This window comes from Lytechinus pictus, chromosome 10 (genome assembly GCF_037042905.1).
Source record: "Lytechinus pictus isolate F3 Inbred chromosome 10, Lp3.0, whole genome shotgun sequence".
Lineage (NCBI taxonomy): Eukaryota > Metazoa > Echinodermata > Echinoidea > Temnopleuroida > Toxopneustidae > Lytechinus > Lytechinus pictus.
Genome location: NC_087254.1, coordinates 20,823,612 through 20,843,887, shown reverse-complemented (window position 1 = coordinate 20,843,887; position 20,276 = coordinate 20,823,612). Strand labels below are relative to the sequence as shown.

At 34.7% G+C, this 20,276-nt stretch overlaps 1 protein-coding gene across 1 annotated transcript; it reads left to right on the top strand.

Annotated features, from left to right (window-relative positions):
* On the top strand, positions 1-20,259 carry LOC129269971 (uncharacterized). Its single transcript, XM_054907410.2, has 2 exons — positions 1-1,232; positions 20,085-20,259. The coding sequence occupies exons 1-2, from the start codon at positions 679-681 to the stop codon at positions 20,257-20,259; spliced, it is 729 nt and encodes a 242-aa protein (XP_054763385.2). The 5' UTR covers positions 1-678.
* Positions 20,260-20,276: the final 17 nt, after the last annotated feature.

The following is a 20,276-nucleotide window of genomic DNA, read 5'->3' as shown; positions in this document are numbered from 1 at the left end:
AGCTTAATGACACTACTCACTATCAAGCTTTCCTCAGCGATCGATCTTTGCTGAAACGACTCTTAAAGTTCGACGTTGATCTCTACTTGTATCTGCTTTGGACGTAAAGTTCATAATAAGATTTATTCAGTCTTGTTTCTCCTTTGCGTCGGTTTATTCTGGAGTCAAAGTGAATAAGGATCTTCATTCCATGGATGTAGTTTTAAGCTTAGTTTTACTTCGACGAATTTCTGTGATAATTTTGACTTATATGGATACGTGATTACCGATACGATGTAAATTACATTGGAAAGAGTTTCTAATAAACTGATAAGGGTTGTTTCTGGAAGTTTTCGACTCATTCTCCCTTTAGTTGTGATGAATGTAGATGAACATCCGACGAGGATATCGCCATTATATACAGGTTTGGAAATACATCGCCACGATCAAGAAGAAATATTGAATGTAAACTCTCGTTATTATGTGAATAATATCATAACGCAGATCAATGATTTGGCAATATACTATGTCACTTTATGCCGGCCAGCACCTATCCTCGACGAAATTTAGCACATGCGAAGTAAGCAAAGTCGGTGATTCATATTTTAATTTACCGAGTTACCGGGGTAGAACTACAATTAGCCAGTTTGATTGGGAATCTTCATCGTTCTTGACCTCGACTAAAAATTAACCTGAACGATGGATTCGGATACGGAAGCTCTTGCCAGGAGTATTCAATTAACCGAGGAGTATAACCCGCACTCCGAGACAGATGACGCAAGTACAGTCCGGGGATCAATATCCGACTTTAGCCGGACAGCAACCTGCTATCCGATTTTCTTCGCCAGCGGTCGAACCGAGGCTACAGTGGAACGTACAAATTGTGAGCCGAGAACGGTTCGCCGATCTTGTTTCAAACGCCAGCGCCAAGGATACTTTTTGATATCATTTATCAGTTTGATTGTACTAGCCGGTCTGGCAATGATTTTTGTCGGATATTATTTGCATAATCGCGGATATCTGTTAGTGGTTGGAATAATTTATCCGTGGGTGGTAGGTGTACCGACCTGTTATGTGTACTGTCAATACCGGGGGTCACGACCTAGAAGTAGAAGAAGAGGCTCAACTATTGCTTTATCTTCCGCTATGAGCATAGAGGTGCCACCCCCTGAGTATGAATGTCGACATCAATTTACTTCTGTATCTGTGGATTACAGTCCTCAAACTGGTTGGTCTAACCAATGTTCTCAAAGGTATGTCATCAACTTTATGTAAATCTCACTAACATTTAAACCACTTTTTCATTTTCCCGCCGTTTGGCCGGTTTTGATGACACCATTACTATACAGTGCTTTACACCAAAGTGCTTTGACAACCGAACATAATTTACAAGTAATACCTATATTAAAGTTGAAGAACTTATTAATCGGTTATTCCACGATGGATCAATGGATAACGATGGATCAAACGTTTGATCCACCGTGAAACAACCGATTAATTTCTTCAACTTCACCCTTCAATACGATGAACCTCTTCCACATCATCATCAATCCGGACTTTTCGCATTTACTACAGAAACACCCTCTACAACACACCAATTCCTTTGAAATTGCAAGTCAAATCACAGTGGCTTGAGCTGAGAGGCTTTTGTCGAAAGTTGGTGGACCGGGACAGCATCGGAATATCTCGACTCTAGACAACGACATATTTGAAATTGTTCGTCCGGAGCAAATCTTCGGATGATCTGATGTCCTAGTCCACCAACTTTCGACAAAAGCTTCTCTGCTCATTTTAATTGCATTTTCAAAGGAATCGATGAGTTGTAGATGCGATACTTCTCCGTTGTTAAATCGAAAACTCCCTAATACCTATATAATATTTTCTGGGACTCTGATGTAATGGTGTCGAGCCACCTACAATAAGAAATTTACAAAAATATGAACAAGTTGATTTAATCTTTTAATAAGTCGAATTGTATAATAAGAATTACCACTTCATCATTCACTCGGAACGATCGCTAATTTTGTGTATAATGATCAAAAGATCAAAATTTTGTATTAAATCAACCCAAAAGATAATGGCCAATTAATGCCATTGTTACATTCGAAAGATGTTTAACAGGCCAATTGTCAACCAATCAGGATCGCTAGTTTTGCAATATTTAACTGATCGCAAATCTTACGCGAGAATCTCGCGCCCGATAGGGGGCAAGTAATTGCGCCCCTATATACATTCAACACGGAACTCCAACTTATGAAGCCTGTCGCTTGTTGTTTGTACATCAACATGGAGCTATAATAGCTCCATGCATCAAAATAAACTTCCTCGTTGTTATTATTTCTCCCCTTTATATTTTCTCTCGCTTTTCTTTTTCTTTTTATTCTATTTTTTCTTTCTTTCTTTCTTTCTTTCTCTCTCTCTCTCTCTCTCTCTCTTCCTTCCTTCCTTCCTTCCTTCCTTCCTTCCCTCCTTCCTTCCTTTCTTTCTTTCTTTCTTTCTTTCTTTCTTTCTTTCTTTCTTTCTTTCTTTCTTTCTTTCTTTCTTTCTTTCTTTCTTTCTTTCTTTCTTTCTTTCTTTCTTTCTTTCTTTCTTTCTTTCTTTCTTTCTTTCTTTCTTTCTTTCTTTCTTTCTTTCTTTCTTTCTTTCTTTCTTTCTTTCCTCTTTTCTTTCTTTATAGGGAGGAGATCCCTCTTTGCACCCACTAAAAGTGGTGCCGAGGGGCTCTTGATCACCCCCCAGAAGCCTCTTGGATCTTCAATAAGTTGTTCCCATTTCATACAGTAAACATACAAGGGGTGCTTTACAAGCTATTCTTTTGCGTCCGTCAACACTGTAAAAATTCTGTTTAAAATTGTAAGCATGTTGTTTAAGCCCGTCATTCTAACAACTACTGTTTACTCTTTTTAAACAAGTGTTTAAATTTTTTTTAACAAGTTGTTTCAAAAGTTTAAACAACTTGTTGTTGAAGTGACAGACTTGAACAACAGTAAATTAGTATCATGAAGAAATCTTTCTGGCTTGCCATACTCTCCTTTTTCTTCATTCCCATGATTAAAGTGGTACCGCGGGCTCTTGATCACCCCCATAAGCCTCTTTAAATTGTTTAATTTTTTAAACAAGTTGTTTAAGAAGTTTAAACAACTTGTTGTTGAAGTGACAGACTTGATGATATAAAAAAACATAAACAAAAAATATCAATGATTTTAGCAATAACAATAATGATAATAATAATAATAATGATAATCGACAACAACAAAAATAAAACATGACATTAACGTAATGCATACAAAAAGCAGCTTATATCCATGTTTAAGATATATACGAATACATATTACAGGCTAGTGATGACAGTCATCTTGAACTCCTGGTACAAACTTCTATTCGCTAAAAACGTAAAATGAACATTGTTCTACATTTAATGAACATAATTTAAATTCCCATTTTCTTAGGGCATTCATTTCTAACAATACTACATTCCAGGTTATTATCATAGGCAGTGTAGCCTTCTTTAAGTTATGCGTAACGTTGAAGAGAGGTTTAAGAAATATTTTTTGCAATTATAATCACCAGTGGGTATGATATGAATGGACAAAGTATATATTTAATGAACCAAAGTAGCAATTAGAATAATTACCGGCTACATGGCTGTTAGACGAAATTTGATTAGAACACTATGGGATGAGACAAGACATTTATTGAACAAATTGGGATAAGAGTGCCTGCCAAAGGAAAGTTAACCCTGCTTTTGTTGAGGTCTTAATAGTGGTGGGCCTTGTTGATTAACAGTAGGCCTACTATAGGAAGAATGAATTAGCAATGCTATCATCACCCTTGTTCTCTAACTGACCTACACAGATTAGAAAGTTTTATGAATAATCTTCGAGTGATAATGAATAAAGGGCCATGAATGATGATAGATTGTGCGTTGAATATGTGACAGTGACCTCCTGGGAATTATGGAATAGTTTTAAAACAGATTGAAGGCTTAGAATATTACATATTACAGACTTGACAATGATAGCAATAAAAATGTCTGCCAACTTTATCTTTGCCCTGCGACAGGGCCCGCTGGGAGAACAGTTTTCGGAACTGAAGCGGCTACCCTGGGTAAATATACCGCTATTATTATTATTATTATTATTATAGGATAGGTCTTTTTTCTTCATGGCATGATGCGACAGACGTGGTTGACTTAATAGCAATAATTGATCATTTTTATTGTTGCTGTTGGCAAACTGTCTAATTGATTTATCGTTTATGTCTAGCTCAATAATAATGGTAGTTACGCTTTGTATCCTTTGTCAAAAACCGCTAGACCAATCTAGCAAGTATTATTAATTTAAAGGGGGATTGAACTGTGTGTGGTCTCTCATTGGCTGTGTGTTATAAATACAAAGTCTTAAAATATGCGTTTTCAGATATTTACTAATACTACATAGAATGAATTGACATATAATTCTATTTGTATACAGAGAAACGAAAATGCTTTAAGAGGAAAAGTTACTGTTTTGCTACTATAGGTAACATAATTATTGCGGTATAAATGTATTGAGTAGTTAATAAGCATGTTATTATTCACGTGGGTCTATATTACTAGACTACACTAGCATTATGGGTCAGGAAACTGGCCAGATATGAGTAGTTGAGGACTCGAGATGGTGCTATTGGTTCGTATCTGCTTTAATGGAGCAAAATGGTCACCAATTCTTTTCTTTCCAAAAGGAGTACAAGTTGGCCATTTTGCTCATTATCAACCTCATAGATTTGATGAATCAGTTTTTGAAGTGTTATTTCGTGCTCGTCAACCAGGATAACAAACTATCAGATTGGACCAATTATCTTTCCAAGTGGCTGTATGATATACATTTAAATCCACAAATCATCTCTTGCCTATATGGGTTGGAATTGCTTAAATTGGGACCCGACTCGCCAGGATAAGCATAAAAATATAGCGCTATATAGGCCCTACTCTTTTTCTAAAGCTAACCTGCGCCCTATCACAAAATGTACATATCAATTTATGGATAAACGAGAAAAAACAATCTTTAATCAGATTCTAATATTAGGCCTGTTTATGTTTATTTTTTAACCAGCCCCCCCCCCCCCACCACTTCCAATATAAATAGGATTCGGTCAAGATGGTCTCGACCTGAGTCAAAAGCAAATTTTGCAACACATTTTTTTTTCATTTCTATTTCATTTTCCCATTTATGTTTTCTGCTTTTTTTTTTTTTGGGGGGGGGGGGGGTGTTGCACCCACAAATGTAATAACGCCCACAAATGTAATAACGCCCACAAATGTAATAACACTTTACCCACAAATGTAATAACGCCCACAAATGTAATAACACTTTACCCACAAATGTAATAATTTCACCCACAAATGTAATAATGCACTTTACCCACAAATGTAATAATTTTTGATCGCCCACAAATGTAATAATGACTTTACCCACAAATGTAATAAATTTGAAGGGATTTTTGGCGAGTCCGTTCTAAACTAAAATCCTATAGTAATGCGTTCATATAGCACAAAAGTGCAAAGTCTTTTTTTCCAAACCCGGTTAATTAAACATTATAGTACAAGTCCAAAGTCTTTTTCCAGACCCGGTTGTTTCAAAATTATAATATAGGTCCAAAGTCTTTTTTCAGACCCGGTTAATTCAAAAATTATAATGCAAGTCCAAAGTCTTTTTTTCAGACCCGGTTGTTTTAACAATTAGAATATAAGTCCAAAGTCTTTTTTCCAGACCCGGTTGTTTCAAAAATTATAATATACGTCCAAAGTCTTATTTCCAAACCAGGTTATTTCAAAAATTGTAATATAAATCCAAAGTCTTTTTTTCCAGACCCGGTTGTTTAAAAATTATCATATCAGTCCAAAGTCTTTTTTTCAGACCCGTTTGTTTCAAAAATTATAATATAAGTCCAAAGTCTTTTTTCCAGACCCGGTTGTTTCAAAAATTATAATATACTTCCAAATTTTTTTTTCCAGACCCAGTTGTTTCAAAAATTATAATATAAGTCCAAAGTCTTTTTTCAGACCCGGTTAATTCAAAAATTATACTGCAAGTCCAAAGTCTTTTTTTTCAGACCCGTTTATTTCTAAAATTATAATATAAGTCCATACTAAGATACAATAATGATATTCCAGTGGAATAAAAATGAGAATCGACCTTAGTCTTTTCTCCAGACCCAGTTGATTAAAACTAGTGGAATTAATGTCTTTGTTGTTTTTTCAACTTATACGGCGTATATTTTGAATATATGCGCTAAGAGAATCAAGCGTAGTCTTTTCTCCAGACCCGGTTACTTAAAACTAAAAACTAAACCCTATAGAAATGCGTTCATATAGCACAAAAGTGCAAAGTCTTTTTTCCAGACCCGGATAATTAAACAATTACAATATAAGTCCAAAGTCTTTCCTCCAGCCCCGGGTATTAAAAAATGAATTTAAAAAACTTCAAATCTAAGACCAATTTTCCAAAGTTTCACCCAGTAAAAAGTATGTCTTTACCCCACACCCAGTTTTTTTAATAATACTACGACCCCTACAAAACATTGTAATAATGTATGGGTAAAGCAAAGATCCTTTCTCCAGACTTGGTTATTATTTGGAAAAAATAAAATAGTTTTTACAAATATTATAAAACGAATACCCAATAATCTAATTACTGACCCCCAAAACGAATCTTAGAACCAACAATCCTCCAAATTAAGACCATGCATATAGAAAAGCACATGTTTAGAGCGTTGTCTTTATTCCAGACCCAGTAGTTTAAAAATGATTTAAACAATCTTAAAAACAAAAGACTTTGTCATATTCTCATTCTTGTGGAATAACACGAGTATTATGCTTAGTCTTTCGTCTAGACCCGGTTATTTAAAAGATAAACAAATATTGAAAAAAAATCACAGCTAAGACCAATCTTCAAAATTAAACCCACTTAAAATGCTTGGGCTTAGAGTGTTGTCTTTACCACTCACCCAGTTCTCTTTAAAATACAAATTAAGCGAAACATTAATCTTAAAACTTAGACCCCAGCATCTTCCAAACTATAAAACCCTTGTGATAACGCATACTTAATTTGACCAGACCAGTTTATTTAAAAAAAAACAGAACAAAAAAATTTAACCCTCTTCCAGCCTAACATCCTGTAATAAATGATGTAATTAAACATTCATTTTGTCTTTCAGGCAAAGAAATTTAATATAAAAAAAACAACATCAAAACTTAGAGCCCGGGGAGCATTTCATGAAAGGAGTTGTCTGACGTTTTATCCGACACTGGTAGCACTGCTTCTTAGCCAATCAACATCAAGAACAGTTGTCAGATCTGACAACTTGTCGGACATAAATGTTGATGAAATACTCCCCCAATCATCTTATTCATGTTGAACAGGCACAAGAATATGATTGAGTCTTAGTTATGAGGATTTCCTTTATCTTATTTTTAAAATGACAAGGTCTGGAATAAAGAAAACTCTCTAAACTTTTATTTATTGAAGGTTCTTAGTTTGAAGGATAGTTGGGCCTTAGATTCTGTTATTCTTTTTTAATAATTTTGGTTATTTTGAAATAATTGGGTCTGGAGGAAAGACTACATCATATTTCCATGTTATTCAATGTTGATAAGATTGCAGGGTCTTTGTTTTGTTGTTGTTGTGTTTTAAATGACTTTTATAACTGGGTCTGGAGGAAAGACTACGCTATATTTCCATGTTTTTCATCATAAAGAGGATCGCGGGTCTTTGTTTGCTTTTCTTTATTAATACTAATTTATTATTATCATTCATCATTTCTTATTTGAAAGATCTGGGTCTTGAGGAAAGACTACGCTATATTTCCATGTTATTTCAACATAAATAGGATCGTGGGTCCTTGTTTGCTTTTTTTATTATTACTAATTTATTATTATTATTATTCATTTGTTATTTGAAAGATTTGGGTCTGGATGAAAGACTACGCTATATTTCCATGTTATTTAATATTCACAAGAGAGTTGGGGTCTTTGTTACTTTTCCACCAGTTTTAATTAACTGGGTCTGGAGAAAAGACTAAGCTCGATTCTCATTTTATTCCACTAGAATATCATTATCGTATCTTAGTTTGGACTTATAATGATTATGAAACTACCAGGTCTGGAAAAAAAACTTTGGACGTATTTTATAATTTTTGAAACAACCGGGTCTGGAAAAAAGACTTTGGACGTATATTATAACTTTTTAAACAACCGGGTCTGGAAAAAAGACTTTGGACTTGCATTATAATTTTTTAATTAACCGGGTCTGAAAAAAAGACTTTGGACGTATATTATAATTTTTTAATTAACCGGGTCTGGAAAAAAGACTTTGGACGTATATTATAATTTTTGAAACAACCGGGTCTGGAATAAAGACTTTGGACTTCTATTATAATGTTTGAAACGACCGGGTCTGAAAAAAAAGACTTTGGACATGTATAATAATTTTTGAAACAACCGGGTCTGGAAAAAAGACTTTGGACTTGCATTATAATTTTTGAATTAGCCGGGTCTGGAAAAAAGACTTTGGACGTATATTATAATTTTGAAACAACCGGGTCTGGAAAAAGACTTTGGAATTGTACTATAATGTTTTATTAACCGGGTCTGGAAAACAGACTTTGCACTTTTGTGCTATATGAACGCATTACTATAGGATTTTAGTTTAGAACAGATTCGCCAAAAATCCCTTCAAATTTATTACATTTGTGGGTAAAGTCATTATTACATTTGTGGGCGATCAAAAATTATTACATTTGTGGGTAAAGTGCATTATTACATTTGTGGGTGAAATTATTACATTTGTGGGTAAAGTGTTATTACATTTGTGGGCGTTATTACATTTGTGGGTAAAGTGTTATTACATTTGTGGGCGTTATTACATTTGTGGGCGATTATTACATTTGTGGGTGTAACAGGGGGGGGGGGGAGAGGCTCGATTGTTTTCAATATCTATTTTCTTTCATCTCATACTTTCCATTGGTTTAGCCATTAATGAAATACCAAAGTATTTCGTTTGTTCATTAGTGCACCAATGTTGGCCAATACGTTGATTAACAACCAACATTTATTTTTTCTTTGCAGTGCAAAAACGTAGGAACTCATATACAGACGATTTTTTTAATAGTTTCAGTCTACATCTTGCAATGACCCATACATTTTGTGGTCTCTGGCTTCAGTGGCTTGGCTCATTTCCATATAACATATATATTGACAAACAAAATTTGGACTGCTAATATCCAGTATTGTATGTTATGAAATACGACAGGCTATTGCTTGTATGGGCCGCCGCAAGCCTTCCTCTTGGCCAGATACCCAATTTTTGTCAAAATTTGTTTCGTTACCATTGAAACACATAGAACATGCCAACATTCAAAGTTCTTGGATGTAAATACTTCTTTTGATCATGATGATATTGGTATTGCCATCCCATTTTAGGTATACTTCTACTATACACTCTTAAAATGTTGGGCAACATAGGCCTACTGTCCACACAACAAATGGTTAAAAATCATCCAACTCTGGGTAGTTTTTATCCAATACTGTGTAGTTTTCACCCAAAGCACACATTCAGACATTATTGCTTTAAAACTACTCAGAATTGGATAAAGTTATCAATTATTGTGTGGACAGTATGTTGCCCAACATTTTTAAGAGTGTATTTCTAATTGTGATGATATGGATTCTTTTTATACTTTACACCGATCTAAAGGCTTGTAGTAATGGTAATAACTAAATACAAAATAGATTATAATTATCTTAACGTTATTCTGACACTTAGTAACATTAAATTGTTTTGTAGTTTTCTAAATGATGAATGCAAAAAAATTATTGGTTCTCAGATAAGAGACAAATGGACTTTGAACACTACAAAATGATGATTCAGAGGATTTTTGTATCAAGACGTCTGGATGTAATTTATCTGTAAAAAATATGATGGGTTTATCATTGCGAAATAATATACCTAAATCTTTGTTCGTTATTGTAGCCTTTTAATATGATCAATGGTTGTTAAACCTAAGATGTAGGTCCATGGTTAAAACTTGCACCATAACAACGTTCATAAGGCTTTACCACACCAATGGAGTTTCAGTACCAAATTATTTTCCCTTTTTCACTTCGATAATATTGTATAGGATTATGAGTTCAGGGATTGTTCAGTCGACACTTAAAGAAAATAAGGAGTTTGCTCATTATAACATTTTCTTACTTTTCAGAACTTACCCCCGCTTAAAATGTATTTTTAATCCACGCTTGAAAATGTTGAAGAGCATCGATAAGGAATTGGATAAGGTTTATAATTAAACACATATCATTATCAGTTGTACCTGTGGCTATTTTTGTTAATTGAATTAACACAAAGACTCAGGAAGCAACATCAAACGATGGTCACGAAGAGATAAAAAACCTGCCTTGACATTCTCCTCACCCCCAAAGTTCACATAATTGAATTACTTCCGGTTCATATTCATCCGGTACATATAATTTTCACATGATAATTACTGGTTTATAAATTGCGAGAAGGTCAAAGAGGATTTTCACTTTTGGATATTTTATTCAGGGGCGGATCAAGCTTTCGCCAATAGGGAGGGCCGACAAAATTTTCACCCACATTTTCGTCGATCGGCCGCTCAAAGTTTTTTTTTTCTTTGAAGGGGTAGTCCTAACAGTCACTTCTTAGCTTTATTCTTATAAAACAACATAAATATTTAATAATCTCATAAGCCCTATTAGATAGTGCGAGCTAAAATTTGTGGAAATTTCATGTATTTTGTCCTGAAAATTGAACATTCTGTGCAATGTTTGTGATCCTATATAACAATTGATGCGAGCTAAAAAAAAATTAGATTCAAACCTAAAAGTTGAACACTCTATTCGTGTTTTGTAAATCATGAAAAGGATGGGTAATTGGTCATCTTCTTGTATTTTGATCTGAAACTGGATAACTTATAATAACACCAGCTGCGTATCTTAATAAACATGCGTTTTAGATGTGTTTTAGATTTAGACCCGGTATCTTGGCATTCTGAATAGATTTTTTATTAATGAAATTCAATAATGCGAGTGCAAAGCGTGAGCTAAAAATATTTGATATTCTATTCCGATCTTAAAAAGTATCAAATTAAGCACCATTTCAAGCACAATGCTGGAAAATTGTAAAGTGGATGTGGATCGCACTTAAGAAATGATGCGAGCGCGAAGCACGAGCTGATATTTTTAAATTATTATTATTTTTACCTATAGGACCGAGACATTCAAAGGACATTTTGTTATCATATGAAAATGGTGACTATCCTCCTATTCCTCTTCTTAAGCGCGAGATGAATTTTTTTTATATTTCATTCTGACAAAGGGGACGATTTAGTTATTAGGAATTCATGAAAATATGTGCAGAAGAATGTCTTTAACGGGTGCGCATGTGTGGTAGCGTGGTTTGTGATTATACATAACAGAATGCGGTGCCACTGCGAGCAGGCCTATGGGAGTCGGGCCAGCCGTTACGAGGCCGTAAATTAAACAAAGGTATACTATCTCCTTCTTACTTTTCTTTCTGTTTTCTAGCGTTTCTCTCAATTTAAAAAGGACCCCTTTTTTTGTTGCCCCAAAATAGGGGGAGAGGACTGGGGCCGACTCGCCCCTCCCCTGCATCCGCGCCTGTTATTGCCATTTTGTCTCTTAACATGCTTAATGTTACTACTATACAAAGTCCTCTATTTAAAGCTACAATCAATCACTCAATAATGTCTGTAAAGTCTTTGGAAATTATGGCATGTACCAATAGTTCAAATTACTCGTACATTGATTTTGTCTACATATTAAATGCAGAGCCAATACATATTGTCAGTGATAGTGACGCATTAAGATGCATGTACCTTAGTGTTACTAATCATTAATAATTTTAACCACAAACATTACAAATTTACCACTCACTGCGAAAGCTCGTTTATATCAATGATCTAATAACTTATTTCCCTTTTCTGCAATCCATATGACAGGTGATTCAGCTGGTATTACGTAATAATAAAGGTCAAAGCTAGATAGGCGATGATCCAAAAAGCCTGGGGTACAAACCCCCTATTCGTGCTAAAATTGTATACATTCCATGTGATATTGCCCATTGTTAATTGTGTTACCTGTGAAAGAAGACGTTGAAATTATAACATGGTTATTATGAAAAAAGATATCATTATTTATTATATATTTTTTTTTTTTTGGGGGGGGGGTTATAACGTATTTTAGATTGTGATTGTTAGGTCATTTTTGGCACCATTTCTCCAATCTTTTTGGCTGTCGAAAAGAGAAAAACATTCTCTTTGCTCCATCCTGTAATTATCTGATTATTATCCACTGACTTAGTGTATTTCATTATCATCTTTTATTTGGTATGAAGCGAAAATGAGCACTCTACTGAGTTGTATTGGCCCTTCGGATCATTAATTATCATTATTATTATTATTATTGTTTTTGTTATTATTATCATTATTATTATTATTATTATTCAACATTATCATTAATATTACTTTAATTCTTACTATTAACATTATCATTATCACCATAATTTATTCATTATCATTATCATAATATTACATGAACAAAAATTAGAACGTGGCAGGCATTTTTCTTCTCATCTTTCTATCATTTATAATCCACTCGATCGCAATTTCTGTGCTACTAGTATTAATTTTAATTATCAAAATCATCATCATCATCACCATAATTATAATTATCATAATATTACATTAAAAAAAACGATTTGAGCGTGGCAGGCCCCTTTCTTCTCATCTCAGTTCCTATCATTTATAATCCACTCGATCGCAATTTCTGTGCAACTAGTATTGATTTTAATTATCAACATCATCATCATCATCACCATAATTTATTCATTATAATTATCATAATATTACATTAAAAAAAAAACGATTTGAGCGTGGCAGGCCCCTTTCTTCTCATCTCAGTTCCTATCATTTATAATCCACTCGATCGCAATTTCTGTGCAACTAGTATTGATTTTAATTATCAACGTCATCATCATCACCATAATTTATTTATTATAATTATTATTATATTACATAAACAAGATTTTAATGTGGCAGGCCTTTTTCTTCTCATCTTTCTATCATTTATAATCCACTCGATCGCAATTTCTGTGCTAATCTTGTCCCGTATGATACCTTGTGACCATAAGCGTATAATTTAAAGGCCACCGCACACCTTACGACTGTTCGCGATCCGATTTTGGAACAAATCGCACTTTGCTCATTTTCTGAAAATGTGAATGGAACATGTCATTTTATTTGAGGTTAAAATTAATTGAAAGAATACTGTTATAACCATTTTGAAAGATTGCAAACCTTTATTTTGGAGTAAAAGCCAAATTAGTTTCAAATCGTAGCCAATCGTACGACTGTTATGACGTCATTACGACTAGATATTAAATTTGCTTTTATTATAAGAAGGATGATAGCATAGTCACAGATTTGAACATAGGTATTCGTACGATGATTTCGAACATTACACAGTAAGATATTCCAAGTCTCAAGATTAGCATCAAATTCTACATCTTATTCTAAAATCGGGTAGCAGACCAATCGTAAGGTGTGCGGTCGCCTTAACTTTCATTTACCTACTGCAGTGAATGGTATTTGTTGACAACTTGCTAAGTGGGGTTGTCTCAAAATTTTGTTTTAAATAACTTATTCGGTATAATGATGTGGTCTTGCTTCTGACAACTCTACAATGACCATACGTTTACCAAATATTGGTTACATTGTTTAATCAACTTCATAATGAAGAAAAAAAATATGAGATATATAGAGATGTCGAGCTAAGGAAAAAAAGAAACAAACAAACATTATAATAATGACTTAGCACAAATTGTAACAATATGCAGTTGTTGTAATGTGGCAGATTTAAAGTAACAGATTAAAAAAAGACATGGTACAGCTAGTGCATATTGGGGCATGCAGTAAGAATAAGTTTTCAGTAAGAATAAGTTTTCGGGGCAAAGTATGCTTGCGGTGGAGAAGGAGATTACACAGATTAGTAAAATTGCAGTATGAATAGCGCGATGAAAAATGATATGTCATCGAATAATATTTCCTATTCAATTTAGTGAGCCCCATGTAATATAATCAAAATTGTTGATGACAAATGATATCTTGTATCTATTGCACTCAGAGCTAAACTAAATTAGGACGCGAAGGAGGTCCTTTTAAGCACACATTGTCTATTTATATTACATCATTTTTGAAATCTGAGAACACTTTCATTTTGAACATAAATGTAACTGAACTAATTCTTCACTAAATCAGTAAACTCAAATCCGTTTGTTCCACACTCGAAATCGTGGTTTAAGGTGAATGTTATCACCCCCTCCCTTCAAAAAATAGGTTTGACTAAAAATAGATAAAGAAAGGTCATAAAACTGAAGAAAGTTATGACATTTAAAACAAAAATCACATGATTTTCCCCAAAACAATTCTGTGCACAGCACTTGGGAAATGCAAATGCATATGAGAGAGCCGAAGATTTCACACACAGGTGGCCACCCACTATTTCTAAAGTAAAAATCTTAAAGTATGACATATTACAATTTTTAATTTGCTGTGATAGATAAGCTGTTTCTTAATGTTACACAAATGCATGAGGACTTCAATTTCAGGGTGCCAATTAAATCGTATTTTCTATTAAAAGAGGAAATATTGAAAGAAATCATACTGCACAAAACTAAACTTAGAAATGATACGCCTTTCATTCTTTACATCCGATATTGAAGACGATTTCCAGAAAAAAAATGTTTTGCCAATTCAGTTAAGCTTTTGTTTGGATGAGCTTGGCCTTAAAAGAACTTGGAGTATATTATCATGATTATGAACAAGAATAGATTTTCAATATTTGTATTATGATTTAACTCAATCATGGTATTTTACAAATTGAACAATGGCAAGACAATGATCCAATGTTGATCGTGTAGATAGTACTTCTTGCACATGATATAGGCTTAATCTAATATGACACTAAGAAATTTTCCGTAAATTTGTAAATTCGGTAAGCCTAAAAATTAATATATGATTGAGGGCTTGTGAAAAGACTGAAATTAGTTTATGAACCATAAACAGAATGAAACCTCATTGTGACCTGTGTATTACCCCTTAAATGGTATACATAGGTTTATTGTACTCCGACGAGACTAAGTTTAGTTCGTGGATGTCAGTCTGAATTATAGATGCAGGAAGCTTCCCAGATCTAGGGCATATACGGAATCCTCCGGGGATCGGGATAGGGGAGGGGTGGATGGATGGAAGGAGGGGAAGGGGATAAGTTGAGTAAATTGATGATGACTTATATGTCTGTGGCAAAACTAGTCACAAACTTTCAAGGGGCTGCATGCAGGTTCTTGCTTTCTTTTATGGTGTATGATATCTGAAAATCTGACCCGCGATTTAAAAAAAAATAGTTACTAATGAATAAATTATTTATTTTTGCCTTAAAATGTATTATTGATACCTTTGGTGGGAAGTGAATTATAATTTGTCATCTCTAAAACAAATTAGAATTAATTGTGATATACGTTATATTAGTGGATCCAGCAACTTTGCTGTACTAGTTCAAGACATTATTCACCTCTGTCTCTGGTATTTTTTGAGGATATAAGAATATATTAAATTGCATTCTGTTCGTCATCATGGTCATAAGACTGATAAGCCTTACAAATGCTGTCAAATTCCCTCACAAAATCTGAATACGTCTTGTTTTATTTGCCCCTTTCTAACAAAAACATACACAGTCACCTTGGGATTCTATCAGTTATCCAAAGAAATACGATGCAAATTATGTCCAAAATTTAAAGCAATTGAATAAACAAAATGATAAAAAACTACTCCATATGTAAAAAAAAAAAAAGGGAACGGGATGGGGTCCTCCAGTCCTCTACTCCCTCTTGTCTACCGTCAGTAATAGAAAGGATAATTTTAATTTACGCTCTAAATTGAGTTTGGCGGAAAAAAAGTTGGCGGTTTATTACATCCCTTAATATATATACCCTTTCGACCGCCAATGGTTGGCAGATAGCTATTTTGGGCAAGGGCAATTTCATGAACATGTCAATGATGAATATATTATAAAACAGACAAGCAAGCACTGATGAAACAGAGTTTGTGAAAGTTAGGTCTCATCATGGGGTGGCCTGTGAATCTCCACAAATAAAAAAAAAATATGATAGGCTTGCTACTAAATTGAACTGGCGTTGTGGTGTGCGCCTGTAATCCCAGTTTGATGGTCATGATGGTGGATGTTACGAACTGATGCTGCGGGTTCGAGTTTTGAGCCCTGGTCACGTCTTTGGAATGGTAACATTTAAGTTCGGTCCTAGACGTAAATAATAATGTCTGGTCGATAGACGTCTGTAAAAACTCATTTAATGACAATAAAGTTTATTTGTCAACAGAGATATACTAGCAAAAACACGAAGGACTATACAGTGCATGCGTCCAAGAAAAAGAAAACGCGTTTTCAGAGATAGATTTCACAATTATTAAATGTGTTTTTTACTATTAATTTGATACTCATGGCAAGAGTGGAATATCATCTCGAATTTGAAACCAACAGCTATAAGCAAATCGTTCACGCATGGCAGATTAAAAACAATAAACATATCAGAAACGATTTGCCCCAAAACTCACGTGTGAATCGGAATCCACTCTCATTTTAGGGATCAGTGAGAGAAAGTAACAAAGAATACAAAAGAAATGCCAATCGTCGAATAAGCACGGTCGTCGTATCTCGAACCAGTCTTGTCCAATTTTTCTGCGCAAACTGGTTTTGACATTAAACTTTCACACTCGTCTTGCTCATTTGCTTGAAGTGTTCGTTTCATGTTAGGTATCAAAATAAAGAGGAATAATTGAATTTTGTAATGAAATACTAGTATCATAATTTATTTGCTTTTGAAGAAAAAAAAAAGACATGGTATTCCCGGTTTCCTTTTTTCTGGGACGCACACTGCAAAAACTCCGGTGTTGAATTAACACCAGCCCGGAATCTATGTATGTCCACACCAGAGAAGTGTTAACCAACACCAGTTTCGTTTTGGTGTAACACCAATTAGTATTAACACAACATCGGTTTGATTCCAAACTGGTGTTGTTTCAATACTTCTCCGGTATGGACATATAGATTCCGGGCTGGTGTTAAATCAACACCGGAGTTTTTGCAGTGCACTGTATAATAACATTTGTCTTTTATTATAGGTCTACAACAAAGTCATCTTTTCTGTATTTTCCACCACACACATAATACATTTTGTTAATATCACATAGGCCTATCATTAAGTAAAATGACGAAAAGAAAATTCCGAATAGAGGTAAGTTGTTGGAGTTCGTTAATTTTTTCCTCCTTGAATTCAAATCAGCACCAGGAACTAAGTTGGTACAAGGAAACAGGTTAAATTGGCAATGAGAAGGCATCAGGTTCCGTAGCGTAAATGAACCTGATTAAAATAGTAGTTTGCAATGTACTGAAGGGGAATGTTCGTTTTGATTTTTGCATAATATTCACAACCATTTCAATTGACTAACGAGGGGGTGAATAAGAATATCTATATTCTAATCCATGCGAGCAGGGTCTAAAACAGTTAAGTCGATATGCCAAGTGTCTTTTGGTATAACGCAGTAATCGTCACTACCAGGTCCTTCGGAGAGAACCCAGAGTTGTCTGCTCTCTTGATGCTTTCTATACCAAGCATTTAATGTCTTTATATAGCATTTAGGAAAATAACCACATAACAAACTTTGTACGATCTATCGAGGCCAGCACCAGCAATAGGTCAGTACCTCGGGCATGACTGTGTCATGGGAAAACATGGCCTAACCATCCGGCACATCCATGACAGTCAATCATGGCAATGACTTAACAATGACCTGTAACCTTTTCTACTATTCATTCACTTATTCGATATAATATTTTGAAGTGAAAGTCTTTTTGGAAATGTATATTTGTGGAAGTTTATTATACTTCCTGTTATAACGAGAGGCTACATCAAACAAAATAAGGATATGTAATAGAATGTTGTAGTGATAATTATTCAGAATGTAGTCTTGAACATGCAGTCTTTGTCGTTTTACACTCAAATTATGTATTTAGAACCTTCATTGTCCATCTAAAAGTGAGGAAAAAATCAAGCTCAAATATTTCTTGGCGCCACCACCTTCATGAAAAGGCCATGATTGTATATGATAAATCAAATAGATAACATGCTATATACGATGTGAGATGCTTTATCATGCATTTTTTTTTCAATTAGTGTTAAAAGAAAAAAGATTGTGTAGTGTTCCTGAAATGACATTTACTAATTAATTACTGACGTGAAATCGGGTGCAAGAATATTAGAATATAATAATAATAATACTGATATTCAGTTCTTGTATAGCGCATAACACATTATGAATAACGTCTCTATGCGCTTCCAAAGGACTTGGATATTTACCGTGTTTACACTTAATCGGCAATTGGTTCTGAACCAATTGCCGATGCAGAATCGGCATTTGGATTGCGTTTACACGTTGTTACAGCTCACGGTTCAGAACCGCGAGCCGATGCAAAAACTTGAAATGATACGCATACCTATATACGTCATAATAAAGACAACGCTGGATCAGTGCGCTAACAAATACGTCACAATGGTAAAGTAATTGAAATGCGCACAAATTGCCGGTGCAGAATCGGCTTTCTGTTTACACGTAGTAAAAAAGCCGATTCTGCATCGGCTCGCGGTTCAGAACCTACTACTTTGGTGGTGCAAATTGCCGGTTCTGAACCGCGAGCCGATTCAAGTTACTCGCGTTTACACGCTATGAAAAAGCCGATGCTGCATCGGCTCGCGGTTCAGAACCGCGAGCCGATTCAAATGCCGATTAAGTGTAAACACGGTAATTATTACCCTGCATGGCTGTAGCTCAAGCAGCTTTTACGCGCTCGGCATTTCAGGGAATAAATTCCTGCCAGGTATATACAGTGCGTATCAAAAAAAAGTTTACACTTTGAAAAAATCCTGTAAAATTATACATTTGTAATATCCTGAAGATTTTTTCACATTTTAACATTGGTACAGATCGATTGAAGCATGCGAAGATATAACTATCGAAAAATATTTCCGCTTGAGTGAGCACCACTTACTTTTGAAAAGTTAGTGAAAAATGATTTGCGCAGAACTCTGAAATAGTTATGCGAATAAATGTAGACCTTAATCATGAAGACCATGTGGAATTTAGCTAGTAAAATTGATTTGAAGATATCTTTTACCTTTTTTAACTTGTTTCCTTGCCCAAAACACTTCGAACAGTGCATTGCGCCCCACCCCACTCCCCCACAATCCGAGGCCATCAAGACTATATTTGCTTTACACTGAGCTGTGATTTACATGAATGGATTAGGCTTGATTTTCATTTTGTTAATTATTGTCAAGCTTGGGAAAAGTGTGGAGAAACAAGTATTATATGAAAAATTAAATGTAAACCCACTTTAAATGATAAAAACTTAGTGAAAAAATGCTGGAGATGTCTGATGTAAACTTTTGTTCAGATGCAGTTATGTCCTCAGATCCAGCTGGCACAAAAGGGTAAAGGTTGTGCTTACTAAGTGTTGAAATCTCAATTTGGGTGGCAAAATTGTTACAAAATGCTTGAATGTATCCGTTTTATCTAAATTGAGTAAAAGTGCAAGGGAAATGTATGAAAAATGTTTCGCAGGGTAAGTTTGATTTCGCCCGTTCCCCTTGACACAGCGTAAAAACGAGCATTTCTGCGCAAACAGATTTCTGCGAGCTTTACAAAAATGGACAGTGCTCACTCAAGTGTAAAATGCTGTCAAAACTTTTACTTTCATTTGATAGATGAGACCCAAACCCAAGATTATATGTGAAAAAATTACCCACATGTTGTATATTTTTTAATCCCCAGGGCTTTTCTCAAAGTGTAAACTTTTTTTGATACGCACTGTATATTAATCATGTTTAATTACATTGCATATTGTTATCTCATGATTTGTAAGCAATCCTTTTTTGTTTTTGTTTTCTTGTTCTTTTTAGTAACCATGGTAACGGAACAACACCTGGGCCTCGGTCCCCACGTCCGAACCGCGTAGGGAACGGTACATCATCGGGGACGAACAGAGGATATTCTCTGAGTATGTCGTGTGATGAACCTCCCCCAGCTTACGACGATGTAGCAGCTGCTGAGGTAGCTGGGAGCGGACCTACGTAACTTCCGGTGAAAAATAA